The sequence below is a fragment of the Suillus clintonianus genome, assembly GCF_016758775.1.
Source record: "Suillus clintonianus strain FC179 chromosome Unknown DEU56scaffold_5, whole genome shotgun sequence".
Taxonomy (NCBI): domain Eukaryota; kingdom Fungi; phylum Basidiomycota; class Agaricomycetes; order Boletales; family Suillaceae; genus Suillus; species Suillus clintonianus.
Window position 1 is genome coordinate 665592 of NW_024539229.1, and position 23487 is coordinate 689078.

The 23487-nt window shown below is 48.8% G+C and overlaps 9 protein-coding genes across 9 annotated transcripts; 3 read left to right on the top strand and 6 right to left on the bottom strand.

Annotated features, from left to right (window-relative positions):
- Positions 1 to 224: 224 nt before the first annotated feature.
- Positions 225 to 3742, top strand: DEU56DRAFT_952066 (uncharacterized protein; the record flags this gene model as incomplete). Its single annotated transcript, XM_041359156.1, has 9 exons — positions 225 to 253; positions 308 to 425; positions 479 to 529; positions 588 to 761; positions 813 to 843; positions 899 to 936; positions 997 to 1257; positions 1308 to 1515; positions 1578 to 3742. 9 exons carry the CDS (start codon positions 225 to 227, stop codon positions 3740 to 3742), a joined length of 3075 nt encoding a protein of 1024 aa, XP_041214135.1.
- A 98-nt stretch (positions 3743 to 3840) lies between these two features.
- DEU56DRAFT_435157 (WD40-repeat-containing domain protein) lies at positions 3841 to 5964 on the bottom strand. The gene is made up of 6 exons (XM_041346214.1): positions 5767 to 5964; positions 4728 to 5699; positions 4653 to 4676; positions 4544 to 4600; positions 4147 to 4492; positions 3841 to 4093 (listed from the first exon to the last, which is right to left on the bottom strand). The coding sequence occupies exons 2-5, from the start codon at positions 5688 to 5690 to the stop codon at positions 4217 to 4219; spliced, it is 1320 nt and encodes a 439-aa protein (XP_041214136.1). The 5' UTR covers positions 5691 to 5699; positions 5767 to 5964; the 3' UTR covers positions 3841 to 4093; positions 4147 to 4216.
- Positions 5965 to 6457: 493 nt separating this feature from the next.
- On the bottom strand, positions 6458 to 9580 carry DEU56DRAFT_898038 (cytochrome P450; the record flags this gene model as incomplete). Its single annotated transcript, XM_041356454.1, has 16 exons — positions 6458 to 7156; positions 7207 to 7323; positions 7376 to 7400; positions 7459 to 7562; positions 7610 to 7676; positions 7728 to 7846; positions 7897 to 7933; positions 7984 to 8158; positions 8216 to 8385; positions 8433 to 8547; positions 8600 to 8689; positions 8741 to 8900; positions 8963 to 9001; positions 9061 to 9148; positions 9211 to 9293; positions 9379 to 9580. The coding sequence occupies 16 exons, from the start codon at positions 9578 to 9580 to the stop codon at positions 6936 to 6938; spliced, it is 1812 nt and encodes a 603-aa protein (XP_041214137.1). The 3' UTR covers positions 6458 to 6935.
- Positions 9581 to 9800: 220 nt separating this feature from the next.
- DEU56DRAFT_726165 (CTAG/Pcc1 family) lies at positions 9801 to 10187 on the top strand (the record flags this gene model as incomplete). The annotated part of the gene is made up of 3 exons (XM_041347912.1): positions 9801 to 9826; positions 9885 to 10013; positions 10070 to 10187. The coding sequence occupies 3 exons, from the start codon at positions 9801 to 9803 to the stop codon at positions 10185 to 10187; spliced, it is 273 nt and encodes a 90-aa protein (XP_041214138.1).
- Positions 10021 to 11989, bottom strand: DEU56DRAFT_434987 (peptidase M24, structural domain-containing protein). The gene is made up of 7 exons (XM_041346213.1): positions 11767 to 11989; positions 11542 to 11701; positions 11426 to 11486; positions 11089 to 11366; positions 10871 to 11031; positions 10603 to 10817; positions 10021 to 10551 (listed from the first exon to the last, which is right to left on the bottom strand). Exons 1-7 carry the CDS (start codon positions 11845 to 11847, stop codon positions 10326 to 10328), a joined length of 1182 nt encoding a protein of 393 aa, XP_041214139.1. The 5' UTR covers positions 11848 to 11989; the 3' UTR covers positions 10021 to 10325.
- A 1189-nt stretch (positions 11990 to 13178) lies between these two features.
- DEU56DRAFT_772564 (phosphoribosyltransferase-like protein) lies at positions 13179 to 14202 on the bottom strand. The gene is made up of 2 exons (XM_041351527.1): positions 14053 to 14202; positions 13179 to 14006 (listed from the first exon to the last, which is right to left on the bottom strand). The coding sequence occupies exons 1-2, from the start codon at positions 14145 to 14147 to the stop codon at positions 13358 to 13360; spliced, it is 744 nt and encodes a 247-aa protein (XP_041214140.1). The 5' UTR covers positions 14148 to 14202; the 3' UTR covers positions 13179 to 13357.
- A 1658-nt stretch (positions 14203 to 15860) lies between these two features.
- DEU56DRAFT_772570 (uncharacterized protein) lies at positions 15861 to 18120 on the bottom strand. The gene is made up of 9 exons (XM_041351528.1): positions 18098 to 18120; positions 17799 to 18050; positions 17602 to 17740; positions 17451 to 17551; positions 17313 to 17394; positions 17245 to 17262; positions 17142 to 17180; positions 16283 to 17085; positions 15861 to 16218 (listed from the first exon to the last, which is right to left on the bottom strand). The coding sequence occupies exons 2-9, from the start codon at positions 17951 to 17953 to the stop codon at positions 16029 to 16031; spliced, it is 1527 nt and encodes a 508-aa protein (XP_041214141.1). The 5' UTR covers positions 17954 to 18050; positions 18098 to 18120; the 3' UTR covers positions 15861 to 16028.
- A 165-nt stretch (positions 18121 to 18285) lies between these two features.
- Positions 18286 to 19068, top strand: DEU56DRAFT_435310 (Ndufb8, NADH dehydrogenase 19kDa subunit). Its single transcript, XM_041346216.1, has 3 exons — positions 18286 to 18605; positions 18665 to 18880; positions 18929 to 19068. The coding sequence occupies exons 1-3, from the start codon at positions 18390 to 18392 to the stop codon at positions 18959 to 18961; spliced, it is 465 nt and encodes a 154-aa protein (XP_041214142.1). The 5' UTR covers positions 18286 to 18389; the 3' UTR covers positions 18962 to 19068.
- A 62-nt stretch (positions 19069 to 19130) lies between these two features.
- On the bottom strand, positions 19131 to 23307 carry DEU56DRAFT_435301 (uncharacterized protein). The gene is made up of 12 exons (XM_041346215.1): positions 23175 to 23307; positions 22901 to 23111; positions 22738 to 22850; positions 21956 to 22681; positions 21645 to 21901; positions 20664 to 21592; positions 20184 to 20609; positions 20073 to 20126; positions 19936 to 20018; positions 19789 to 19885; positions 19400 to 19715; positions 19131 to 19346 (listed from the first exon to the last, which is right to left on the bottom strand). The coding sequence occupies exons 1-12, from the start codon at positions 23225 to 23227 to the stop codon at positions 19333 to 19335; spliced, it is 3279 nt and encodes a 1092-aa protein (XP_041214143.1). The 5' UTR covers positions 23228 to 23307; the 3' UTR covers positions 19131 to 19332.
- Positions 23308 to 23487: the final 180 nt, after the last annotated feature.

Consider the following 23487-nt stretch of genomic DNA (forward strand, 5'->3'; position numbering starts at 1 on the left):
CAAGAACTTACTTCAAGCCTTATGACTGCTTCAGCGGACACGCCATTCAGGCGCTTTCAAGAAAGGGAAGAAATGTCAGTGCCAAAGACGAATGCTTAACTACGACCGTAAACGTGAGTACCCACCCTCATAAAGATTGACGCTGCTCTATTTACAGAACAGTTATAAATCGCCAGTTCTTTTAGTCTATGCCCTCCGCCCGTTACCTCTAACGACCTGCCGGTATGACTGCACCCGTTATCTCCAAACCTAAGTCTGTCTTTCTGCGATGATCTAAATCTTGATTTCGAGCTCAAAATGAATACAGTCAACCCAGCCTGGATGATCTGACGACATTCATCACGGATTCAAGATATGCGGTGGCAAGTGGGGGATTTGGCTCCGTTTACAAGTGTACCTATAATCCTGGGAAGCAATCAGTGGATGTATGTTCCTGGATTTAGTATTAGCCACGCTATGTAACCTGACATACTCTCAGGTGGCGGTCAAGATGCTTCACAAACAATCCGACAAAACCGAAAACAACAAAGTGAGAGTGTACTTATTCATTTTTAAATCCCAAGTCCCTCAACATCTTTGAATTGAAGGAGCTAAGGAGAGAGATAGGTGTTTGGAAGAGATTGCGCCACAAATATATTGTTCCACTTTTAGGGTATACCAGTTACTATTCACCTGTTTCCCTCGTGTCGCCTTGGATGCCTAAGGGGACGCTCCATCTGTATCTCAGTCAACAAATATCACTGGCAGAGAAGTACTTCCTGGTAAGTTGTTCAAGTATCCCTTGACCTTATCTCCTCATTGGCTTGATGTAGCTGTGTAACGTGGCGAGTGGCCTACACTACTGTCAGTACTTCATGATTGACACTATTTAGCGGATGCTGATTTTCTGTGATTCTAGTACATTCGGAATCTGTGGTGCACGGAGACCTCACAAGCGTAAGTTAGTTATACCGTGAACTCCGGGGATGCCAACAGATCCAACATTGTATTTGACAGTTTAATGTGTTGATCGACAAGGAAGGTCAAGCGTGCCTAACTGATTTTGGGCTGTCATCCATGATCGGGATAGGTGAAAAGCTCAAGTACCTTTGTCCCGATGAGAAGAAGCCTGGGGCTGCACATTGGTCAGCACCTGAATTAATCGATGGAGACCGAGTCCAAGATTCAAAGAGTTCTCCCAATGATGGAGGGGTTGAGGAGAGATATATGCCATCTCCTTCAAGTGACATGTATTCATATGGCTGTATCATGTTTGAGGTGAGCTTGTTGGTATTCCCGCCAGCAGATTACAGTAATGACGATGATAGGTTCTTTCCGGTGGCATTCCCTGGGGGGATTACAAGATACCTATAACTGTCATCATGGAAGGAAGGACACCTGAGCGTCCACAAGACGTGAAAGATGAGGATTGGATATTTATATTACAATGTTGGCTGTGGCTCCCATCCCTTCGACCTATCGCATCGCAAGCACTAAAATTCGCTAAAGCTCAAGCTCGCCCGTTCATACCTGCAGGTCAGGCATACGATAGTGTTGCATACGGACCGCCGAAACTGATACTTCCTCCTATCATGTAGAACTTCTCGAGACCTCCAGTCGAGCCTCCACGCACACAACATATACAACACATCTTGATGACGCAAACGTCTACAACTTATCTTCATTGGTACCTTCGCATACGCAGCTCGCATTTTCGAACCCTGTAACTTGCTGGAAGTCAATTATCAAGCTAGCGAAAGCACTCATTGACCTATTCACTACCCGAAGGGACCAGCGCCTCCTTAATGATGCAATCCAACTGTATCATGTTTCCCTCGGCATACTCCCGCGCAAATCCATAACTCCTTCACTCCACGAAGATATTGCGGCCATCGCTAAGATCTGCACTGAACAAGGAGATGATGAGAATTCGGATGCGATCGAACGCCTTCGCTTTTGCATGGAATCTGATGTCAATTATCCCTTTCATTTCACGGGTTCCAGTTACCTTAGCCTCGTCAACATAGCCAGGCACATGACAGAAAAATGTCCGGATTCCATTTCCAGCGCAAAAAAATGGTACAGGAAATCATTCAGCGATTCCATCAGTGGTGTATTATGCCGCTTGCAGATGGCGTTGGCGTGCGCTCGGATCGCCGAAAAGGTTGCAGGGGAAGCTGAGTTCAGGCTTGAGGCATACGAGGAGTCTCTCCATCTACTGCACTCGCACATGTCTACAACGCACACCCTAACATGGGCAGTGGAGCATCTCTCGACTTCTCTTGCAGTCGATGCGGCAGCGACGGCACTAGGTCTAGAAGATGTGAACAAATCTGTGGAGTTATTGGAGTGGGGGAGAGAGCTACTGTGGGAAAATATTGTGCGATCTCGCACCAGCGAAGAAGAAAAAGAGGAAGAGAGTGAGGGTGAGAGTGAGGGAGAGGGAGAGGGTGAGGGTGAGGGTGAGGGTGAGGGAGAGGGTGCGGAAAAGGGTGAGGGTGAGGGAAAGGCCCGAGAAGAGGAGAGGGAAAAGGTCTTAGAAGTGGAGCAGCTGCACTTGCTTGTGAGCGGTGTACTAGACACCTCGCAAGAAACTTCCAGCCTCAAAACTGCTGCTGTACCAAATGCAAAAGTACACGAAATAGGCGAGGCGGAGGGCACGCCATGCTTACATCCTCAAATATCTGATCTACTGAAAGCCACGCAGGATGGCCCGGTGGTCATGCTCATCGGAAGCAGACGATCATGCGATGCCATTATCGTATCCAATGCGTACCCCAAGCCGCTTCACGTAGAGCTGAAGATATCCTTCAGCGTTCTCGCGGCGTTGTCGACTAGGTTTCAAGCTTGCACCTCTTCAGTATCAGAAGACCCTGAGTGGGTAGAAGACCAGCTGAAAGAGATACTGCTCTGCTTGTGGGATGATGTTGTGAATCCGGTGATCGATCGGTTGAAAGAAACGATGCCACCGCGGTGTGGCTCTCGAATATGGTGGTGCCCTACTTCGTTTTTCTCCACCTTGCCGGTGCATGCGGCAGGGGACTACACTGTGGAAGGGGTACAGCTACCACAGCTGTACGTTTCGTCCTACACTTCTTCTATCTCGTCACTGGTTCGCGCTCGCACGTGTGCGGACGATCCTGGGCCATCTCCGAAATTTGCTACAATACATCAAGAAAAACCACTTAAAAATGACGAAGGGGAGGAAGTCGAATACCCTGCGATCGAGCTCGCAGAAATGGAGCCCGAAATAGTGAAACGCAACTTACCCCAGTCGCTCTTCTTCCAAAGATTCGCCGACGCAACAAAGGAGGATGCCGTTGAGGCCTTCAAAGATCATGGATGGTTCCATCTGGTAGCTTATGCCACACCGAATGCTTGCCAACCATCCAACTCCTCCTTTCTGATGCGCGACGGCTCACTGTCACTTTCCGACATCCCCTTGGCTGGCTCTGAGCCAAAGGAGTTTGCCTTCCTCTCTGCGAGACCCGTCGGATCACGGTTCAGATGGATGCAGAACGAAACCGCCCAGTTTGCTGCCGGATTGCAGTTTTCTGGATTCAAGAGTGTTGTCGGAACGATGGGAAACATAGATGACTCCAAGGCGTATGAAATCATCACTAAGTTCTATAAGGCTTTCTTTTCTACTGAGACCCCAGATTGTACCCGAGCTGCGCAAGCGTTGCACGATACCCTTGAAGAAATGGCTGAGGGTGAGTTGTCTCTCGGACAACGAATCGCCTTTGCACATTATGGACTATAGCTAATATTTGGAGAAAGACGAATACGAACTTGATATGAAACTTACTCTTTGGTGCTGGCTTTTGCATGACAATTTACGTATTTGCGTCAATTCTCAAGATCTCAAGTTTGAACGAAATTCGAGACGGCCAAGTGGTAGAGAAGAAAGTAGTACATGATTACAGCACAGAGTCAGAGTCTGTCACGAAATAAGTAACTCGGGGAACCTTTTGGGAACAATTATCGATGCGCATATTGAGTGCTTATCAGAATTGCGACAACTAGCAGATGGAGTCGCCTTGCTATGATGAAAGAACAGGTGCGGTGAAGGGTATCATCGATGATGGTGGTGGAACATCAACAGTCTTCGAACCTATTCGTGCAAATAAGTTACAATAGGAGCATCAATTTTGAATTCAAACTTACAGCAGCCCACAGTCTGACCCAAGATAAACGTTCACGAGGCGCGGTTGCCAACGATGGCTCTAGGCCAGGCTCAGATTCTGTAGTGTTCGCCCGCAACTTCGCACGAAAACAGTGAGGGAAGGAGACACCGAGGAAAGTAGGAGATACAAACCTCTGAGCGCCGCCCAGCGGAAGTTCGTTTGGTTCTAACGGCGGTCAGTCTCGCGAATGACACGTCTACCACTGCTGGTCGTGGTATACGCAATGGGGCAACCAATCGTTGCCAAGTGACACCTCTCTTGACTGGCCCCCTGATCCCATTCTGGGCCCGCGAGGAAGTCCCTTGGAACGCATTTGAGCGCGTGTTCTAATAAACAAGTTAGTGATGCTGTTGTATTAGATATTAAAATGAACATACACTAAAAAAACCATCAGGCAGATCCGAGTCGTAATAAGGTGATCCAGTGACGTCGACCTGCACACTATCAAGTCAATTCTGCGCAGATTTTTGTGGGATAGATCCTGACATCACCAATATCGCTGAACTCGCTCTAGTAAGAATGTAAGTGCAACATAAATCATAAAAATATTCTAGCACTTACATCCTCTGCACCCTCCTTTTGAATCGCCGAGGTGATTTTTCCGATGTTCCAGGTGTACACTTTACCCCTTTCAGTACAAGCAGCGATAGTGTTTTCATCGTCAGAGAGCGCAACACAATTGGCTTCATCACATCTTGAGAGCTCGAATGGGCCAGAAAGGCGCCGACGAGTCTTGAGAGACCATAAATATGCGTGGTTGATAGATGCAGTTACAAACACGTGTGCCGATACGGCAATATAGTTGATCGCATGAGAATGTGCTTGTATCTCAGGGCATACTTCCTTTCCTTCGGCAATGCCCCATATTCGAACAGTGTGATCGACAGATCCGGAGATGACTTGACTCCCATCCTTGGTCCAAGCAACCGAAGAGACTGCCATCGTATGGCCGCGCAGTGTTGCTTGTAGACGTCCAGTGCGAGCATCCCAGATTTTGATCGTAAAGTCTTGCCCGCCAGTAGCGACGTTCTTCCCATCTGGCGAGTAAGCGACGGCATGAACAGCATCCTGTTCGGTCGGGAGAGGCCCGAGGATAAGTTCTCCTGAGCCAGCATTGCAGATTATGAGAGTGCTGTCTGCTGAACAGGACGCAATGTGGTTCCCATCCGGAGACCATGATACAGACCAGACTCTCTCTTTGTGCAGCTTCCAAGGTCCAGCGAGATGCTCGCCGGACTCTGCACTCCAGAGCTGAAGAGCACAATCACGACCCCCGCTGACAACCTTTTTGCCATCACGAGAGACGGCGACAGTGGTGGCACCCTTGTGAGTCCAACAGCGTTCTTTTTGCTGTGTTCTGAAGTTCCAAACGACGACAGTGTCGTCATCGGAGGCGCTCACCACATGCTCGTTGTCGGGGAAAGGGGCAACACACCATGCCCGTAGCTCATGGCTGCCAACAGTATTTCGTTTTATTTTAGGTGGATCGGGAGATGCGTTGTCGCGAGAGGTCGCTGCGGACATGATGGATTACTGTAACAAAATGATGCAAAGAAAAGGGTGAGTGATACAGTATATGCAAATCCAGGGCACTACCTACCAATAGGAAGGATATGGAAGCCATCGAGCACCAGATGTCGACGTGCGGCTTTTCTAGGGTGCCATGGATGGTTGTTGTCTTCTGTGGGTCCATGTCTGTTGTCCACAGCATGCAGAACGTCGCACCGCATCTCAATCTGGACAACATCTGCGCACGAGGGGGGCTAACGCTTTTCGCCAAGGAGTATAAGAGATGCGCTCGGACTCCTCGATCGAAACATCTGTTAAAATGAGCTTCTGACAATGCCAGGGCCCAGTGGCTTCAGCATCTTATCCGGTCAAAATCACAATCTCGAAGTTGATGCCTGCCAACTTTTTTTAGCCGAGTAAACCAATACGATACAGCAAGGTGCACTCACAGCGTGGATAACAAACATTCCACGCATTGCCACTGAACCTTGTAATACAAGGTAACTTATCCAATAGTGTATGACATCCATGTCAATCAATATTCATATTCATGAGAAAATACTTCGAAGATGAAATACCAAGGAAAATCCCTGACATAAATCCAAGGGAACTGGCAAGATTGTGGATTCAAAAGGTGACAGTGAAGGCTGAATTATTGTCAGAAAACCCAGTAGAGCATGACCGACGAGGAGCTCGAGCGAGTTCCATTCGGTAACAGATGCCAGACAAGTTTCATCATGATGAAGACCTCGATTCGAGATAGGTCCTAATATTTACGGACTCATCAGAACCTTGCTACAAAAATGATCGTCATAGTACTACTGCTAGTGGCACTAGCAGCTCGAAACGAGGTTGATCATATTATGTAAGCAGTCATTGGAACCGGCCGTTCCATTATGATCTGCATTTCCTGTTATGATTGTCCGTCGATGCATCGATGAGCTCCGAGTTCGATAGCTGATCCGTACAGCCAGAGGTGGCAACATTCCGGATTACCGAACTCTACGTGTATGTTCTCTGGGACATACATTCGGAAGTCGAGGACGGTTCACCAGTATGCTTCTAATCCCGGAGGCCCTCGTCTCGCCACCCACAGTTGACCGCTACCACGCAAAATGCAGTAGTCACCACGTATAATATAGCCCGACTGCAAACAAGCTGCGAAAAGCAAAGAACTATCGGTAGGCAACGAACCACTAGATAACAAACTTAGTATGCTGCACTGTTACAAACAGTATCATAAATTACATAGAAATGTCATCAAACCCGCTTTACAAATGTCAGTGGAACATCCCTGACGCCCATCGTCAGAGTCATTTTGGCCTGCATGACTCTTTCGCGCCATTCTTCTTTGGTTTCCTTCTCTCCGGTAGAGACGTTGACAGACAGAAGGGGCTCGACGCGCCAATCACGTAGAAGCAGTACTAGGAAACAAACGGCCTCAGTCGTCGCGAACCTTTTACCAAGGCAGGAGCGTGGCCCTGGGACCAGCGTTAAATGATACGAACGAAACCAGCAGCGTGATACATACCGACGCTAAAGCCAGTGTGGTCTTCACTGTCTGCAATATCTTTCTTGCCCGATCTGTCCGCATACCATCGTGCAGGTTTGAACTCCTCTGGGTCAGAGAAATATTGCGGGTTGTAATCTAGTCATCCTGTAGGTGAAAGAGAATCCAAGAACAAAATAACTACACGTACGGACGCCAACCATGTCAACCACGACCTATTTATCCACATCGTGAGACGGGTAAACATCCTCTAGGGCATGATTTGCAGCTTACATGTGTACCTTTCGCGACGGGCAACAGCTTCGGTTCCTCGCCGATACCTGAAAGATTGAGTACTGTGTCTTGCTTTGCCTCCCTTATGAGATATACACCGGAAGCTGGGAAGAGCTCAGTTGGGAAACTGGTTAGAAGAAAAGTCACATACGGAACATTCGGATTGCTTCATAGAATGCTGCAAGAGCCTTGTCTAGTTTGCTGTAGTCTTCGAATGTCTAAAATCGATCAGGTATATGTCGGAAACATCTAATTTCGAACAGGCTCACAATCTCGCCATTTTCGCGCCCTTTAGTGACTTCGTAAAATTGCTCGACTATCTCTTCCTGGATAGATGGATTTAATGACAAGAAACCAAGAGTAGCTGCTAGAGTGTGCGATGTGGTCTCTGTGAAGAATTGCTTGAAACCCCAGTACGATCAACGTGGCAAAACGCACCATGGCCAGCAAACAGCAATGCAAAGATATTTCCGATCTACGACGATTGTTCAGAAAAATGATCTCTGAAAACTTGCAAACGTTTACCAATTCCTCGTTGTCTAAACCCAATTTGCCCCCTTCTTCGCTCGCTCGAACAAACAACGAAAGGATGTCCTTCGGTGTGTCATCGCCTGCAGAATTAATGGCCTCCCGCCTCGCCTGGACGTGGGAATTCATGAATGCCCTCATGGTATCGAACGCTTGACGGGTCTGGCGAACCCTGTGGATAGGAAGGTCAATGATACTCAACTCGAAGGAGCGGAGTGGGAAGAGCTACCATGGCAGTGGCAGTTTCCAAGCCCATTTTGGAGCTATAATTGCAAAGGAATTTCTAATCGTTATTATTTCCAAGCACTGCTGAATCGACATTTGTCCATCATGAGAGGGGGGCTCCCCCCAGGAAAACGGGAGACCAAAGCCGCAAGTGGCAATGATGAGGAGAGTGAACTACAGATAGTTAGCCTCAAGGACGAGCGCTGTATCAGGATACTTACCTTGGTTGTCAGTGTTTGGATACGTGGAACGTCTATCGTGGCTTTCTCTGCCCACCCCTCACAGTCAATCATGTCAGCATATACTTTGCGTGAAGCGTTCCAGACAAGCTGATAGCTGTTAGAAATGGTTATAGAAGGCTTCTCCCGCAACCAAGCACAACACGCACGTGTCGTTATTAAACGCAGGTCCAGCAATCCTCCTGTGCTTTCTCCATTGATCCTGTGCCCCCGCCATAACAAGACTCGGACCCCAAAACCTGACATTCATTTGGATAATGCGATGGTTTGACAGAGGGGAGTCAACTCACAGAAACGCGCGACCCATATCATCAGTCTTCGAAAATGCACCCGACTTATGACCAGCGGTCACGACCTGCCTGGTGACATCCATCGATCGTGTATATATTGACGGTGCGCCAGAGAAAAAAGGAACTATCGAGACTGTGTCGCTTCCAAAGCGACGATAAACTAGTGGCGGACGGGGAGAACGGTGAATACGCTAAACGTACAGTGAGCATGTCTGCGCTTACTGTTTCTAGTATGCCTCCACGTCCACACAAAGATTACGCCTGGCGAATCGCATTAGGCAACAGTATCGGACGTTTGCAGAGAAAAAAAACCATCATACCCGGGTTCCATGACTTTTCTGGTGCGAGCACACCTAGCAAACTGAGGGGCTGAAATGGCACCCATAAGCCCGGGAGGTAATCCACTGCCTAAAGGGAAAGATTGATATCAATCATGGTAATATAGAACAATGAGGCCATAAGCATCACACCTTCAGACCCGACACGAACTTGAAAACCTTTGAGATCGTGACTGCTGTGACCAGCGCGGCAGTCGCAGCCGTCCAAGATAAATCTACACATAATATTAATTCAACTCGTATAATCAAGGAAAGCACTAACCCATATTCCTAATTTTATGAATTGAAAACAATGAGTACGTCCGTTCGACAAGGAAGCTTCGAGATGAGCTGGAAATTCGAATCGTACTTGTGTTGAGGGGCCCGGATGGCTGCGCGTGTGCCGTCGGCTCATTCCAGCACCGTGGCACCACATTTCCCAAGCTGAGCACTGCAGCACTGATATATCAACGAGCATGAGAGCACGGAATCGTTCAGGTTGAATGTACGCTAGTCTCCTCATCATTGATCAACGGGCGCCGGTGCGAACGAACTTATATAGCATATTTGGCGGATGTTGAGTGGATATGCAATAAAACTCTAAAAGTTGAATTGAAAGTCAAATAAGGACTTGGGCGGATATCAGTTGGATTCCGACTCTTCAGCTGGTAGTACTTACCACGTTGCCTCGACGTTGATAAACAACAAGTCCTGCTAGCAGCTGCTTGCTAGCCGCCATCATCATGTCAGAAACTCCATGGCACACAGTGTAAGCATGTCGTTCCCATCTTGACTCAAGTCTCATCACATGCTGTCCATCATGATAGTACCATACGAGTCCCCTTTGCAAATCCAAAACACGCAACGATAGCAATGCAAGTGATTAATGTGGATCCAGAACTTCAGCGAGAAGCCGTCAAACGCACTTTGACCGTGGACGGTAGTGATCTCGTCGCGTATGTGTTCACAAGAGGTCCAAAGCCCATCACACATGATATTGAACGAAACGCAGGTCATTCGCAACTTCGACTGTTCGACTGGCGAGGCTGACGACGAATGGCTTTCTGGAGAATGTAGATCTAGTCGCCCGAACTATCGGCGAGTTTGGAGAGGACTCGGAACGAAAATGAGTGATATCTACGTGATGATCAGGAAAACAACGGTTTGTGAGGGAGGCAGAGCTCCCATGTCATGTCATGGTACAGAAGAAAAGTTCACCGATAGCCGAACTGCGATCGTTTACTATACACGTAATTTTATTCAGCTTCCTAAGCGTCGTTGCCCTCGGCTTCCTTTGCCTTCTTCTTACTCTTTTTGCTCTCACGAAGGGACTTGGACAGCACGCCTTTGAGCTCATCATCTTCCAACTCCTTCTCAGTCTTCACCAGCTCCGGCTTGTACCACACCGGTGGGTGAGTCAACAGCAGTGGGCCAGCAGGGACTAATGCGATTGTAAAGTGGAATGCTGCCACAAACGTGTTTGCAGGAGTGTACCTACGGCGATGTCATTGAGGGCGTTAGGAAACAGGGACGTGATCCACGTACACCACTTCATACGGCTTAATCAGGCCATGTTGCACGGCCTCTTGAAGACCAAGTCTTGCTCTCTTCTCATCCTCCAGCGCACGAACATTGAATGGGAAGGCACCAGCCTTTTTCTGCACTTCAGAGAATACAGCACGGGAGTTCTTCATCTTCAATTGATAAGTTACTGAGCTATCTTTTTGGTAGATGGTCGTCCGAGAATCCTCGATACGTGCCTGTGGAATGTTCAGCGATCGATGTTCATTTCTGCTTACAATCAGTATCAGACCTTGCCATCATCTCCTGAAGAAATAAGGATATCAATTCCATAGACCTCGTCTTCCGCGAACGTGATCGACTCGGTATCGCGTCTCTGTGTTTCGTTCGGGTTGAGAATGATGCGCTTCTTGCCATCGATAACATTTTGCGTCTGCTGACAAGAGAGCATGCCTGAATCCGTAGCATCAGATTCGAACTCCTCGCACTTGAGTTCATCACAAAACGCACCTTCGACAGGCTTGCAATCCCAAGCTGTTGCAGTTTTCGCAACGGCATCGGTAACTGCAAAGTTTTTATTTCCGACCTTTACGAGCCTCATGGCGATCTCAGCTGCGTGCCAAGCTGCTTTGAGCACATCTGCTTTTCTGCCAGTCACGGGTTCCTGCTCAGATGCGCCGACGACAATGGTCTCCGCACTGATAACGGCGAAACCGTCGATATGTGCACCGATGTGGAGCTTTACAACATCGCCTTTAGCAAGGGCCTGGGATGATAGGGGATCTGATCTATAACAAAGTGAAGTTATAAAAGGGTGCACACGATGAAATATAAAAAATCCACGCACGCCAGGGGGGAGAAATGGGCGACGGTGTTATTTACAGAAATGGAAGTGGGGAATGCAAGACCTTTGTTAAAAAGTCATAAACATCATTTCAAACACATGAAAGTTATCTGACGCACCCTTGCTCATTTTAACGCCCTTCGCGGCTTTGTTGTAAACTCCACCAGTCCCCTCCTCGATGAACTTGTCGCCCTCAATGCAAAGATCGATGATCTTTGCGCCCTCGACACAGAGTGGGATCAACTTCTTCATAACATCGTTCACGATGTCACCAGCAGTCTATATGACATCGCATCCGTTTGATCAGACTTGACGAACACAGACGGTGATTATGCCCTTCATACCTTGTACTTTGTTACATCGGCTTCACTGATCAACCGGGTTTTTTCAGCAGGCTTTGGTGCGTCTGTTGTAACCTCAGCCATAGTGTTGGATCAATGCAGGAATAGGAATAATCAAAAGAAGAGAGCACGCGAGGATTGGAGAGATTGACTTGTTCGAACTTGGTAATCCCGATATGGTAAATCTCTTTGACCTGTACGGTCAAACAGAGCGAGCTCTGGATGCCTACAAATTTGGGCCCCGGACGCTATAAAGCATGTAAGACCCTAATTTCTTCATATAATCCTAATACTATCGTTATCTTCCGAAGAAACCAGCTAGCATGGGCCTTTTTAGACAAGTTCGTTCGTTCTATTTTCAAGGTCGCTCTTGAAATGCATGGAAGTCTCCGGACATCTCCCAGGTATCATGATGTTCGTTGCATCTGGGATACCGTAAAACAATTTTTGTCAGCTCATGAAGGAACCCATGCAGCGCCAGCGCATTTCTATGACCCCGTACCCGCTGTGCCCAATTCATTTATTCCTTCAGGCTGGCTCAAATGGAATCTCATGCAGCAGTTTCCTAACATCTCTCCAGGTGTGTTCCTTAATATTCCAACCAATACTACATACGTCACAGTGCCAGCGCGACTATCTGGACCTCTGCGGCCACTATACCCGGTGTGTTGATTGTACCCGCTCGGGTAGTACCTGGGCAGCCCTACGAGTCTGCAGTGTAATATTTTGACGCATGCGGGCGTCCTGAGGCCCCGCGTATCCATGCAGCGTAATTGCTAATGCCCATGCAGAGTCTTCCGTCGGGTGGCGAAGACACAAAACTCTGGCTACCGTGAATTTCAGCCGTATGCGCTAATGTCTTGTTCTTAATCTCTGGTCGGGCAAAAGGTATTTAACAAGAACGAGTTCGTTGGTGCCGAAGTGCAAGCCAATGTTGATAGATCTGGCTGGCAAAGGAGTTGAATCGGATGAAGTGATACAAGATAGTAAGTCGAGCACGCAATATACTGACTTAGGTTTCCGATCGTTATGATCGAATGGTGTAATGTTCGCGCCAGGCTCTTACAACGAGCACCGTTCCTGAAAGGAGGAGACGCATAGGGTTTGGGGCTTTCTCTAGTAGCATCTGGTGGCACGTATGCTCTCCGGTGCTAACAATGAGGCTATAATCGTCCACGCGTTCCGCCATGCTCAATGATTCTGCTGTCTTTTGAGAAGATGGGACACCTCCCGCCCACCTCAACATCGCCTCCTCTGATATTTCGTAATCTGGTACGAATAATGTAATATCTACGCGGAGCGTCAATTCTTGATGTATTGGCTCCTTTTGACCCATGGAGATCTTGGTTCTTGATCGCGCTGTCAGTGACACAGTTTTAAGAGTGTTATAAGCCCCAACGCTCTTACGGGGAGACTATATTGGTAAGTGCTTCTGCCGGCGTCGACTCGGGAACTCACAAAGCCGAAAGAATACAAACAGGGGGAACAACCTCCCAATTGCAAGCAACCCTCTCGTAGTAGTTAAGTGTTCTATTCTATTTAACTTATAGTTACACTTGATAATACACCGCTCCCAAAATGAGATGTAACAGCCTCATGACGAAGATATACCATAAGTGTCTCGATAGTCCCTCATCGCCTGCAAACTCCTCTTCTCTTCCTCAGTCGTCTCCCCATGTTCTTCCTTCTCTTCTAACCACTGTACTAGGTCCCGCATCTTCAATACGCTTCGTACCTTGCCCTTGCCTCCCAGCAAACTCTCCAGCTTCATCACCGAGCTGACCTTGCATCCCTGCTCGTCTATCTCGGAAAACTCCTCGCGATCGAGCAGCTGTACAACCCCCACCACCTCTCCGCCCTGCCGAGCCACAAGTTTTATCGCGGCACTTGCCGCGAGACCCGTGGTCATTACGTCGTCCACAATCACTACACGCCATTTCTCATTGCGACCTGACGGCCATCCGACGACATTTCCACCTTCGCCATGATCCTTTGCTTCCTTCCGATCGTATGCGAACTTGACATCGCGACCATGCATGGATGAAAGCACGAGCGCGGTGCAAGCTGCGAGGGAAATGCCTTTGTAGGCAGGTCCAAAAAGAATATCGAAGTCGGCAAAGGGGTCTACCGTGGGAACATCAGGGGAGGCCGCAGCGCAGAGGGTGGCAGCATAAGCTTGTGCGACTGTGTGTAGTATGGTGCCATCTGACATAAGACCAGCATTGAAGAAGTAAGGGGATTTGCTGCGACCAGGATGAGTCGATGGAAACAATCATGTATCTCACTCACCGGCCAGATTTGAGCGTGAAGTTGCCGAATTTGAGAGCGCCGACTTGCGCAGCTTGTTCGAGGAGCTGTGTCTTGTATGAGTCTAGTGAAGACATCGTAGCACCTAACAGAGAGAATATGGGGATCGTAATGTGCAAGATAAGATAGTCCACAAATTTTGGCCTGCCTCAATCTGCGTGTTATTTTTATAAATGTGTCACGTGATGGATTCATTCCCAGCTCATGTGAAATCACGCACGCTGACCTAGAACGCTGGTCCAAACCATTGAATGTTTCAAGAACGTTCGTTGATCCTCGAAAACCCACAGAAATAACAAAAAAACGGGAACGGTTGCCCGAGTATACCGAAATAGTGGAAGATACACTTTCATCGTAACGATATCAGCATTTATTCGTCGAATCATTCACAAGTACCTTGATGAAGGACTCGGCGGACGCCTCCAATTTCATCGGGCAGCACGTCTTCCTTCGCGCGAAAGACTGTCATCCACCCCGACGAGGAAGTCGCTTCCCATTCATTCGGGGGACTGCTACCGACGTCTATCTGGCAACAATCTAAGTCAGGACTCCCACAGCACATGGATCACGCACCTTCCCCGAGGCCGGGGTCGAGTCCCACCTTGCCATTCACCTTTGGAAGCTGCGCGGCACGTAATTTCGCCGAAACAGCTGCAAGAACAGGGTCGAACACCAACCCCATTACTGGGCTGCACTCCGCTGCGGGAAGGGAGATCATGATCATGATCATTGTCATATGAAGGGGGGCGGTATGGATTCTGCAAGGTTATGCTTCATAAGAAGAAGAAGAGTTTGACTGACACTGACACGGCTGCTGTATCCGCCACGTCAGTATCGGTCACGATCCCTACATCTGCTGCACCAGCGACGCTGTGCCCATCACTGGTATCTTTTGCAGACTCCACCTTCTTCACATCCTAGACTGTAGCACCACGCTCACGCATAAGATACCGTGAATTATTTTGGTCGTACTCCACCGCTGATCTTGTCATCGTACTCACTACCAATAACGGTTATCTGGCCATCTCTGGACATGGCGATTGCCTAGCCTGGCTCACTATCAACGGGGATCGACTGTCTGCATGCTCCTAGGGCGATGGTCAGTATTCTTTCGGTCGGGTGGATGGTTACTAATAGCTGGGAATGTAATTGAAAAACAACCTCGATGTGAGCTCGTGCATCGTGGTCCACACCCCCTGGGGATATTCATATGTCCTGAGGAACGCTTCTTAGTTGATCTCGCTCTCATTTATTCTAAGCCCGAGACTCCCTCGCTCTCTCCACAGCTCGACGTCTTTGCCTTTGCGAATGTTGCTCAAAAACTCGATCTGTCGCACACCTTCTCAAAATGCGAGTTTTGGATCATGCGATTCATGCCCACCTGACGGATGAGGTCTCATCTATTTCGCAACTCGGCACGGTAAGCATTATTTCATATTCCTCGATGGCTCACACGAACGCCCTCAGCCGTCTTGAGCTTCTTGCCAGCCACGATCGGAAGCGTGGCATATGAATGAGGGCATATGACTTCGTTGTCTGAAAAGAGAAATTGCAATTTTCATTTCTCGGATATTTTTATAGCCCTCGCACGAGTCGATTCTTATACCTAAACTGTTTCTCCACGACACTGTATCGATCTCGTCGCATTTGTTAATCATTTGCTTACCATAAATTCATATCTGTACAGGTGTTTCTTGAAGACCCTGACGATGGTGCAACTCCACAGTTTTGGGGTAGTGGGCGCAGGGATGTATCCAATGACATTGCACCGGGATTCAGATACTCGAACAGAGGCCGGGCCGGGTCAATCATATCAATACTGGCTAAGGCGTAGAAGGCCGTGTATCACTCTAATATACGGGAGCGATAGGTGTGCTAAAAATGCATGATATCATCATCTATTGAAACATGTGCAGATGTGTATAATAAAGGGGTATATGAAGTCGTGCGTCAATGACTCATGATTTAAGACATACAAAGCCACGAAGGCTCCGGCAATATTCCGCCGATTCATCTCGAGAAGATAATGCAACTTCTTCTGGCAGAGAATTACGCCAGAGACGCCAATCTGGAGGTTTACCGATAGGCTCGCTCCACGTCAATTCCGCTCGCATGCGTCCCCGTACGCTGGTACGATCCGCCATGTCGCTATACGAACGCAAACAAAAAATCAGCTACGCAGGTTCGTTCATTCAGAAAGCGAAAGAATCACTTTTCCCAATTGATCCAGTCGCGTTCAAAGTAATCTCGAAGCGGATGATTTGTGGGCGATGGCCGCTCGGACCGAAATGAGGTGGGCTTCCGTTGTGTGGTTCGGACGACTGGAGGCGTAGGGTCTTCACCGTACAGTCGTTCATAGGCACTCCAGATCGACTCTTTACAACCTACGATTGTGCGCACGGTCCGGGCTAGGTGCATGCATGCCCATGACGACATGCTCCGCTGACAACCCTCTGCCGTCATCACAGAAGCACGCGCGCTGTAATCGGCTTCAGACGAGGGTTGGGCTGATAAGGCTCGAAGCTCGAAAAGAGTCGCGGGATCAAGCTGTACTGACGATGTCGAATGTTGAGTCGTGAGCTTTTGTCTGTCCGAAGAGTTGCGTGGCAAGGGGATTTGCAGGGGGGGATGCGACCGGATACTGGAGAATGACAACGAGAGATACAACGGCAAGACGGAAAGCGGTTGGGGTGACAAGAAATAGGTGTCTAGCATTTCCTCCCACGCACGCTGAAGCCGCGAGTGATCTTGCGGATCTGGGGGTTTTGGATGCTTAAGTTTGGCATCCAGCACGGAGGGTAGCGAGGTTGATGAAGATCCAGAAAGTGTATCCAGGCTGGCATTTGTGTTATTTTTGACTTTCAAAGATGAAACAGATTCAGATTTGTGACAGGAGGTTGCAGCTGCAACCGTATTCGAGCTCTGGATGGAATTACCAGAAGACTTTCCACTGCTGGGGGTCACATCGTGTGATCGTATAGATTGGCAGGGAAATAATAAGTCTTCTTCAATAACCTGAAAGTCCGTCAGGGTGGCCGCATACGTAATACGACCGAAGAACAGCTCCGCACCTCGAGCACGCCGTGAGGTTTGAGGATGCGGGCGATCTCCTGAGGTGAGTCGGGTAAAAGCAATTCAAAAGGTTTTACGACATGCGACGGACAACTCGCTTACCGCCAGAACTGATGGCCACTGTGAAAGGGCCATTAGCAAGTCAACAAGGTGACGCCAGGAACACTAACCTCATCTTCGGGGATGTGCAAGCCCATTCGAACCATCCTCACGAAGTCAAATTGGGCCGTTAAAAATGGTAGTGGTTCTAGTCTGAAGAAGCACATCAGATATGACAGGAATTATGCAATGCGCGGGGAATGTGTTACAAATTGCCTTGAACCCATTTTAGCCGACGAGAAACAGACTTTGCGAGGACATTAAGGCGTGGTTGCGTGCGCTCGATGTCGAATCCAACAACTGTGCTGCCCTACACTCTCCCGTAAAAAATACGGCTGCTTTGTGTGTATTCTCACCAACCTGCCATTGCTTGGCGGCCTCGATGGCCCAAAGACCGCGTCCGCACCCGAGATCAAGAATTGTAGGCGGAGGACCGTCAAAATCATAAAGAGTCAAGCTCCTGCAACAGTTTGTTATGAACATATGATCCCAGTGATCACTGGAACACCGTCGGTAAGAATGACGAAAGTTGAAGCTTGTTTTCAAAAAGAACTCACAAGTTCACGATGTCATTTGTATATTTCAAGGGCGAAATGACCTCGTTGGGAAGCCGTCTACATTTTGGCAATGACAGCAGCTCGACGTCGATGTGTGTATGTGGACTATCTTGAGTCATGGCGAAGGAAGAAGATGCATGCCACTGCATGGGCATATATGATGCCGATGGGGCTATGTTTAGGATTGTAGGCGCTACAGATGGGCCGGTTTATATGTAGGTAGGAGTACCTGTGACGCAAATGCGAATAGGACTGAAAGTTAGCAGTGAAACCTAAAGCAACATGATAAATGGATCTACCTTAAAAAAATTGAAGAGGGTGATGTGATGGCCGAGGAAGGCCGCATCTTCTCCAAGCATGTCATGAAGGTTGTACCATTCATGGACTTGCAGGGCCGCGAAGATAGGAAAGATGCCGTCGCTTGCAAGTTCGCTTGAGAATAAGCTTGTACTAATGACTTCCCGTCGGGTGTCTCATAATTAATTCAATGGGTCCGCAAAGGTGTACGGGGTCCTAAATGTTGATTCTGGGGGACTTGACAGTGTATTGGGTGATCACTTAACACCGTGACTGAACTTCACCTGGACTTCGATGAGCTCGCTACGTCTCATCCGCAACGTTGCATCCAAGCGACATTTCAAACTGTCGCCCCTATCATGGCGTGCATACGCAACGCCTGCAACTTACAAACCCCAAGAAAAAGACCCTCAGCTTGGCGATTACCCTGAACTTCCATGGGTATCAGACCAGGAACTTCCTGCTAGAGGCTGGTGGGATCAACAAATGCGACGGAACTTCGGTGACCCGGTCAGCACATTACCCACTTCCCGGCGCGTAATCATGTTTCAGACTTTACCTTTTTGCAGATTCAAGAATACGACGAAGTCTTGTCCATGTGGGGCCCTGATGCTCCTCCGATTCCTCCGCAAAAGGCCTTGTTTCAGCTTTCTCTCGCCATATCCGCATTCGTTGGCTTTGGTTTCCTGTGCAAGTACGCGCTCCTTCCAGAGAGACCAACCGTACCCCGGGAATACCCGTACTCCGGTCTTGTACGTGAACTTGGCGGACTTGAAGAAAACAAGGTGGGCTCCACGTGTGCACTCGATGGGTTAATTTTACCATTGTTCTAGGCTAGAGAAGAGACTGAAGAGATCGACGAGTAATATTGCGGTGTACCTAGACCTCACGTTTCTTATCTGAGAGAATTTCACTCTCACGCATTCTGCTATCTTTGCATTATGAGTGACTCTGCCAATTCGCCACCGTTCACTGGACTCCGCCAAATGCCTTGTTTTTCCTGGAAATAACGCACGTTCAGGGCCTCGGATCTAAGGAAATACATGTGCTATGATGATGGCAATGTACGTGTTGCTTAAGCTAAGAACCCTCGGACTCTGCCGCAAGCATGGTGTATCTGTCAGGTATTCGGGACCCTTTTGCCACTGGTCTCGCCCGTGGGCGGAGACGGGGTTTTGAGGTTTCTGTGGCGGATGGACCGTCATCATCCACGTTGCCGACATACTCATCCCCACTTTCAGATTCGGATTCCTGAAGTGCCCCAGATCTGGACGAGTCCTGCGCTCTAGCGGCGCGGCCCTTACCTCTGCGGCTAGTCACTGCCCCCTGTCTTTTCTGTTGTGCCACCGCGGGACTACTTTTCGTTCGGCTCTTCTGCTTAGCGCCTGTTTTCCTCTTTTTGGTTGCAGGCTCCTTCCCGTCTTCGGGTGCGAGGTCGTCTGCCTCATCAGATACTGGTGTGCTTGTATTCCGTTTTGCCTGCTGTTTTCGAAAATCCGTAACCACTTGCTGAAGTCGCTTGCTTCCATATGCTTGCCGTTTCCTTGGTGCATATGATCCGCTACTGGGCGCAACATCAAAAAAGCTGTTCAAGTTGCCTTGCCGATTCATAGCTGCTGCCTAGCAAATATGAGTTAATCATACATACACCCGAAGATTGATTGGACGCCACGCCATATGGCTTGGTCTGTACCTGGTTCCGCTTATTCATGTTCTGAATGATCGGTAAAAGTGTCTCATCAACTTTGGCTTGGTTCCAGCGTAGTTCTTCGTGGAAAAAGCTACGGAACCTTGTGAGCAATTTTTTTTCTTTCGAGCACGGGACGTGGTCATTACGCACTTCCGGAGGGCGTCAAGATCTGGCATACCCCATTTGAACGGCTCATCTGATGAATCCACCGTCGGATGATAATAAGCATCTCTCTACGGCGCAGAGATTACCCTTCATTGGAACCCGACAAAGCAGTAGCCACTTACCACTAAAGCATTAGGCCACTCCGGGGGCAGGTATAAGTTTTTGAACTTCTTTTTCTAGACGAAGAGATAAGCACATGAAACAGCATCAAAAATTTTCAGCAAGGCACATACGAAACGATTCCGGAATTTGGTAGTATTGTCCTCTTCTCGGTCCCGCCCGCTTTGGACTTTAGTCCACCAGTCCTTGAACTTATGAAGGCCGTCCTCGCCCGGAAACTCTTTCAGCAGTTCCATGGCCATTACAGGGCCAACTCCTGGAAGCCCCTCTACGTAGTCGCTTCCGAGCAAGTACGCCAGGCGGATAAGCGTATCGCGTTCGAGCCCAAGCTCCCGCGACAGGTCGGACAAAAGAAAACATTCCACCGTCTTGGATTGATTAAACATGTTCTTGAATACGCGCATGCCTCCGAAAAGGAAGACGTCCGAGTCGTCCGTTATGATGCCCTCGACTAAACCCAGCGATACTAATTCTGCGCACTGTGCTTCGGCTTCCATCGGTGCGGTGATGTATGGTATGCCGAAAAGACGCAACAACAGCTTGGACCCGATGAGCTCAAATGAATAATAATACATGTAGCACGGCGCGCATACCATAATTTGAGAGATCATCTGTTGAGTAATGTCTTCTGAATCACGCATCGCTGCCTTCTTCTGCTGATTCAACGTCCGGATCTCTTCGTCGATCTCATGTCTGACGGCATCCAAATCCTTGCCCTTGACTTGCGAGATAAACCGGGCAAATTCGCCTTCTTCAGCGTGTGGATCCATTTCCTGAGCAGCGTCCCATGTTTCAGCGGTAGCAGATGTCGCTCCCTGATCAGTACTCTCCGGAGCAGCACCATGAACAGGAGACGGAGACCGCGACCATTCGATATCAGATTCATCACCGCTCTCGGGTACCGGGGCGGCCCCGGACGTGACCGCATTAGACGACGAAGCCTGTGAGGGATCTAATGTCTTCGGTAGCTGAAAAGACGCAGGGAAGGTTGACTGTCGTTCTTTCGCCGCATCGAGCACTTCCGATGCTGAGATTGTAACAGGCACAGAACTCTCGGGTATCTCCTCAACGTGACCTTGATCAATGACGGCGACTTCTTCCATGTCGTCATCCGAATCTTGTGCGACATCCCGCAAAACTTTGGGAGATGGTGGTGGCTCGAAACGGGCGCTGATATCAACGGGTGACGGGGTTCTGTGTGGTACCTCGATGGATTGTACAGGCAAAACATCATCCATGCTCTCATCTGATTCTGACGGGGATAATTGGACAGATGGCACTGGACTTGAGGCTATCTTCGGTGAAACCAACAAAGCCGCCTTCCCGAACAAAGATTGCGATGGAAGATCATGCAGAGTTCCAGATAACCTTCGCACCGGACCGGCCCCCGCAATCGAAAGCGCGGTCTCCAGCCGAGAAGGGGACGTGTATAGGTCCTCATCAGAGTCATGGGGTCGAAGATCAGGTTTTGGCTGAGGAGTCGCAGGAGGGCTGAGTTTGGAAGGAGAAGGTTCTGAAAAGGCTAAATGAAGGTCAAATTCTGCCACGTCCCTGCCCCCTCTAGAAAGACGTACTAAGCTTATAATGTGCAGTGTGATCTTCTAGTGAGGCCTGAATGGCAAGGGCAAGCTCAGCGTCCTCAATGTCGTCAAATTCGTCTTGAATCAAAGGTCTGGATATGTCGTCGTCATCCAAATCAAATAAAGGCTTCGATTTGATTCGCCGCTGGACAGGTTTTGGCACGGATGGCTGCGAGCGTTTACCTATCGCGTGCAATGCCATACTTGCCTGAAACTCCCGAAGATCGGGATCAGGGGCTACATCACCTGGTCTGACAACATAATGAACCAATGATCAACGGTAATGAAGGATGCCGGCAGCGTACATACTGACTTCCTCCATCTCCATATCATCATCACTGTCGCTTTGATGCGCGGGCTTGTCTTGATCGATTTCAATTGGTTTTGACCGTGTGCCTTCGTCTCGGATGCCTAAGACCCAACCGCCGTCTGCACCCTCGTTCTTGACAAGAACATACTCTCGATTGCGTTCACTGGCAATTCGAACAGGAATAGTAATGTGCGCTTTACCGATGCTGTCGGTGGTCGTCAGGAGTTGTTGAGTTAGAGCATTTCGTTGCTTGAGATTCTTGATCTGTTCTCGAGAAAAGTCCAGAGGAGTCTCTGCCTTCCGTAGCATATTCTGCAGGCGCTTGTACGATGTCTGACGCGACTTCAACCTGAGGTCACCAACAATTTCATACTGAACTTCTGTAGGCAGCTCTCGGAATGCTGTAGAAGTGACATCAAAGTCCTCTGGACGCATCTCCTCTATGAATGTTCGCAGCTCTTCCTCTGTGGCAAGTCGTGGGTCTGGGGCCTTCGAACTAGTAACCTTCGCCACGCGTTCTTCGAGGTCCACTTCTGGAAGCCTGTACGGATCATGATCATAAAAGCGAGCCTTCTTTTTTGACGAAGGAGGTGTTTGTGCTGCCTTGTTCTTTGCCGGTGTCTTCGGTGCAGAATTATCGATGTCCTCAAGATAAACAGCGTTCTCATCCAGGACCACGGGTCCTGAGGGCGCTTTCTGTTTGCCCTTTGACGATGGAGGGCTGGCTCACGTATATAAGCATTTGCACACTTGTTCAGGATACAATAGGTCGCATACTGTGACGCTTGAGCATGTACCAAAGCCTCCCGTCTCATGTGGGCCGCCAGCAGCCTCTCCGCAATCTTGCCGTGAGTTGCAGCAGCACCACTCTTCTTCTTCTTACGCTCGATCTATAACATACCGTCAACATTGCGGTGAGCAAAAGGTAAGAGTATCTTACAATCGTGTTTCTCTTGAGCGCAGGAGCTCCTCCATCAAACACAAAGACTGGGCGAATACCGTAGAACAATAGCTTGCAGATACGTCGGAAGAAACCAAGCACATGTGCGTTCACCAATCCACGTCCATCCTTGTCGCGCATAGTAGCTTGAAACTGGTAGATCCAGATACTAGAATCAATGGCGAGCGCTTTCCCCTCAATGGTCTCGAGCCTAAGACGAATACGACGTGTAAGCATGTCGAAACCCCAGAAATTATGATTATAGAGTACATACGGCACTGGGCGGCCCACTGGAGACAAGAGATCCCATAGTGACTTTACACCCATCTGTCAGTCTTCTAAGAAAGTGATTGTGAGCGCATGGACTTAGAAACTTCGATGGACGTCAATGAGCCGTTGGGTCTCGGTGACCACTGACAACACTCAATGACTCCTGATCCGAGCACGTGGGCCGAACATTAATTGCACCCGCTCTCGACTGCAGTAATTCTCGCACAACTAGTTTCACCAGCGAAAAACGATCTAGTGTTGACAGATACACCTGATACTACCGTAACCATTTCGTCAAGGACCCAGATATAACTATG

Bases quoted from the DNA above. Each gene is read 5' to 3' on its own strand.
- DEU56DRAFT_435157 (XM_041346214.1), bottom strand. From the start codon at position 5,690: ATGTCCGCAGCGACCTCTCGCGACAACGCATCTCCCGATCCACCTAAA. The intron at 4,677-4,727 runs GTAAGTGCTAGA...CATTCTTACTAG, and splicing joins AAAAGGAGGGTGCAGAGGAT to AGCGAGTTCAGCGATATTGG. The intron at 4,601-4,652 runs GTCAGGATCTAT...GATAGTGTGCAG, and splicing joins AGTTCAGCGATATTGGTGAT to GTCGACGTCACTGGATCACC.
- DEU56DRAFT_434987 (XM_041346213.1), bottom strand. From the start codon at position 11,847: ATGGCTGAGGTTACAACAGACGCACCAAAGCCTGCTGAAAAAACCCGG. The intron at 11,487-11,541 runs GTGCGTCAGATA...TTTTTAACAAAG, and splicing joins GGGCGTTAAAATGAGCAAGG to GTCTTGCATTCCCCACTTCC. The intron at 10,818-10,870 runs GTCTGATACTGA...AACATTCCACAG, and splicing joins CTTCAGGAGATGATGGCAAG to GCACGTATCGAGGATTCTCG.
- DEU56DRAFT_772564 (XM_041351527.1), bottom strand. From the start codon at position 14,147: ATGTCTTCACTAGACTCATACAAGACACAGCTCCTCGAACAAGCTGCG. The intron at 14,007-14,052 runs GTGAGTGAGATA...TCCTGGTCGCAG, and splicing joins TTCACGCTCAAATCTGGCCG to CAAATCCCCTTACTTCTTCA.
- DEU56DRAFT_772570 (XM_041351528.1), bottom strand. From the start codon at position 17,953: ATGCCCATGCAGTGGCATGCATCTTCTTCCTTCGCCATGACTCAAGAT. The intron at 17,741-17,798 runs GTGAGTTCTTTT...ACGGTGTTCCAG, and splicing joins ACAAATGACATCGTGAACTT to TGATCACTGGGATCATATGT. The intron at 17,552-17,601 runs GTTGGTGAGAAT...GGGAGAGTGTAG, and splicing joins AGGCCGCCAAGCAATGGCAG to GGCAGCACAGTTGTTGGATT.
- DEU56DRAFT_435310 (XM_041346216.1), top strand. From the start codon at position 18,390: ATGAGCTCGCTACGTCTCATCCGCAACGTTGCATCCAAGCGACATTTC. The intron at 18,606-18,664 runs GTCAGCACATTA...ACCTTTTTGCAG, and splicing joins GACGGAACTTCGGTGACCCG to ATTCAAGAATACGACGAAGT. The intron at 18,881-18,928 runs GTGGGCTCCACG...CCATTGTTCTAG, and splicing joins GCGGACTTGAAGAAAACAAG to GCTAGAGAAGAGACTGAAGA.
- DEU56DRAFT_435301 (XM_041346215.1), bottom strand. From the start codon at position 23,227: ATGGGTGTAAAGTCACTATGGGATCTCTTGTCTCCAGTGGGCCGCCCA. The intron at 20,019-20,072 runs GTAAGTGGCTAC...TCTGCGCCGTAG, and splicing joins AGTGGCCTAATGCTTTAGTG to AGAGATGCTTATTATCATCC. The intron at 19,716-19,788 runs GTACAGACCAAG...CATATTTGCTAG, and splicing joins ACATGAATAAGCGGAACCAG to GCAGCAGCTATGAATCGGCA.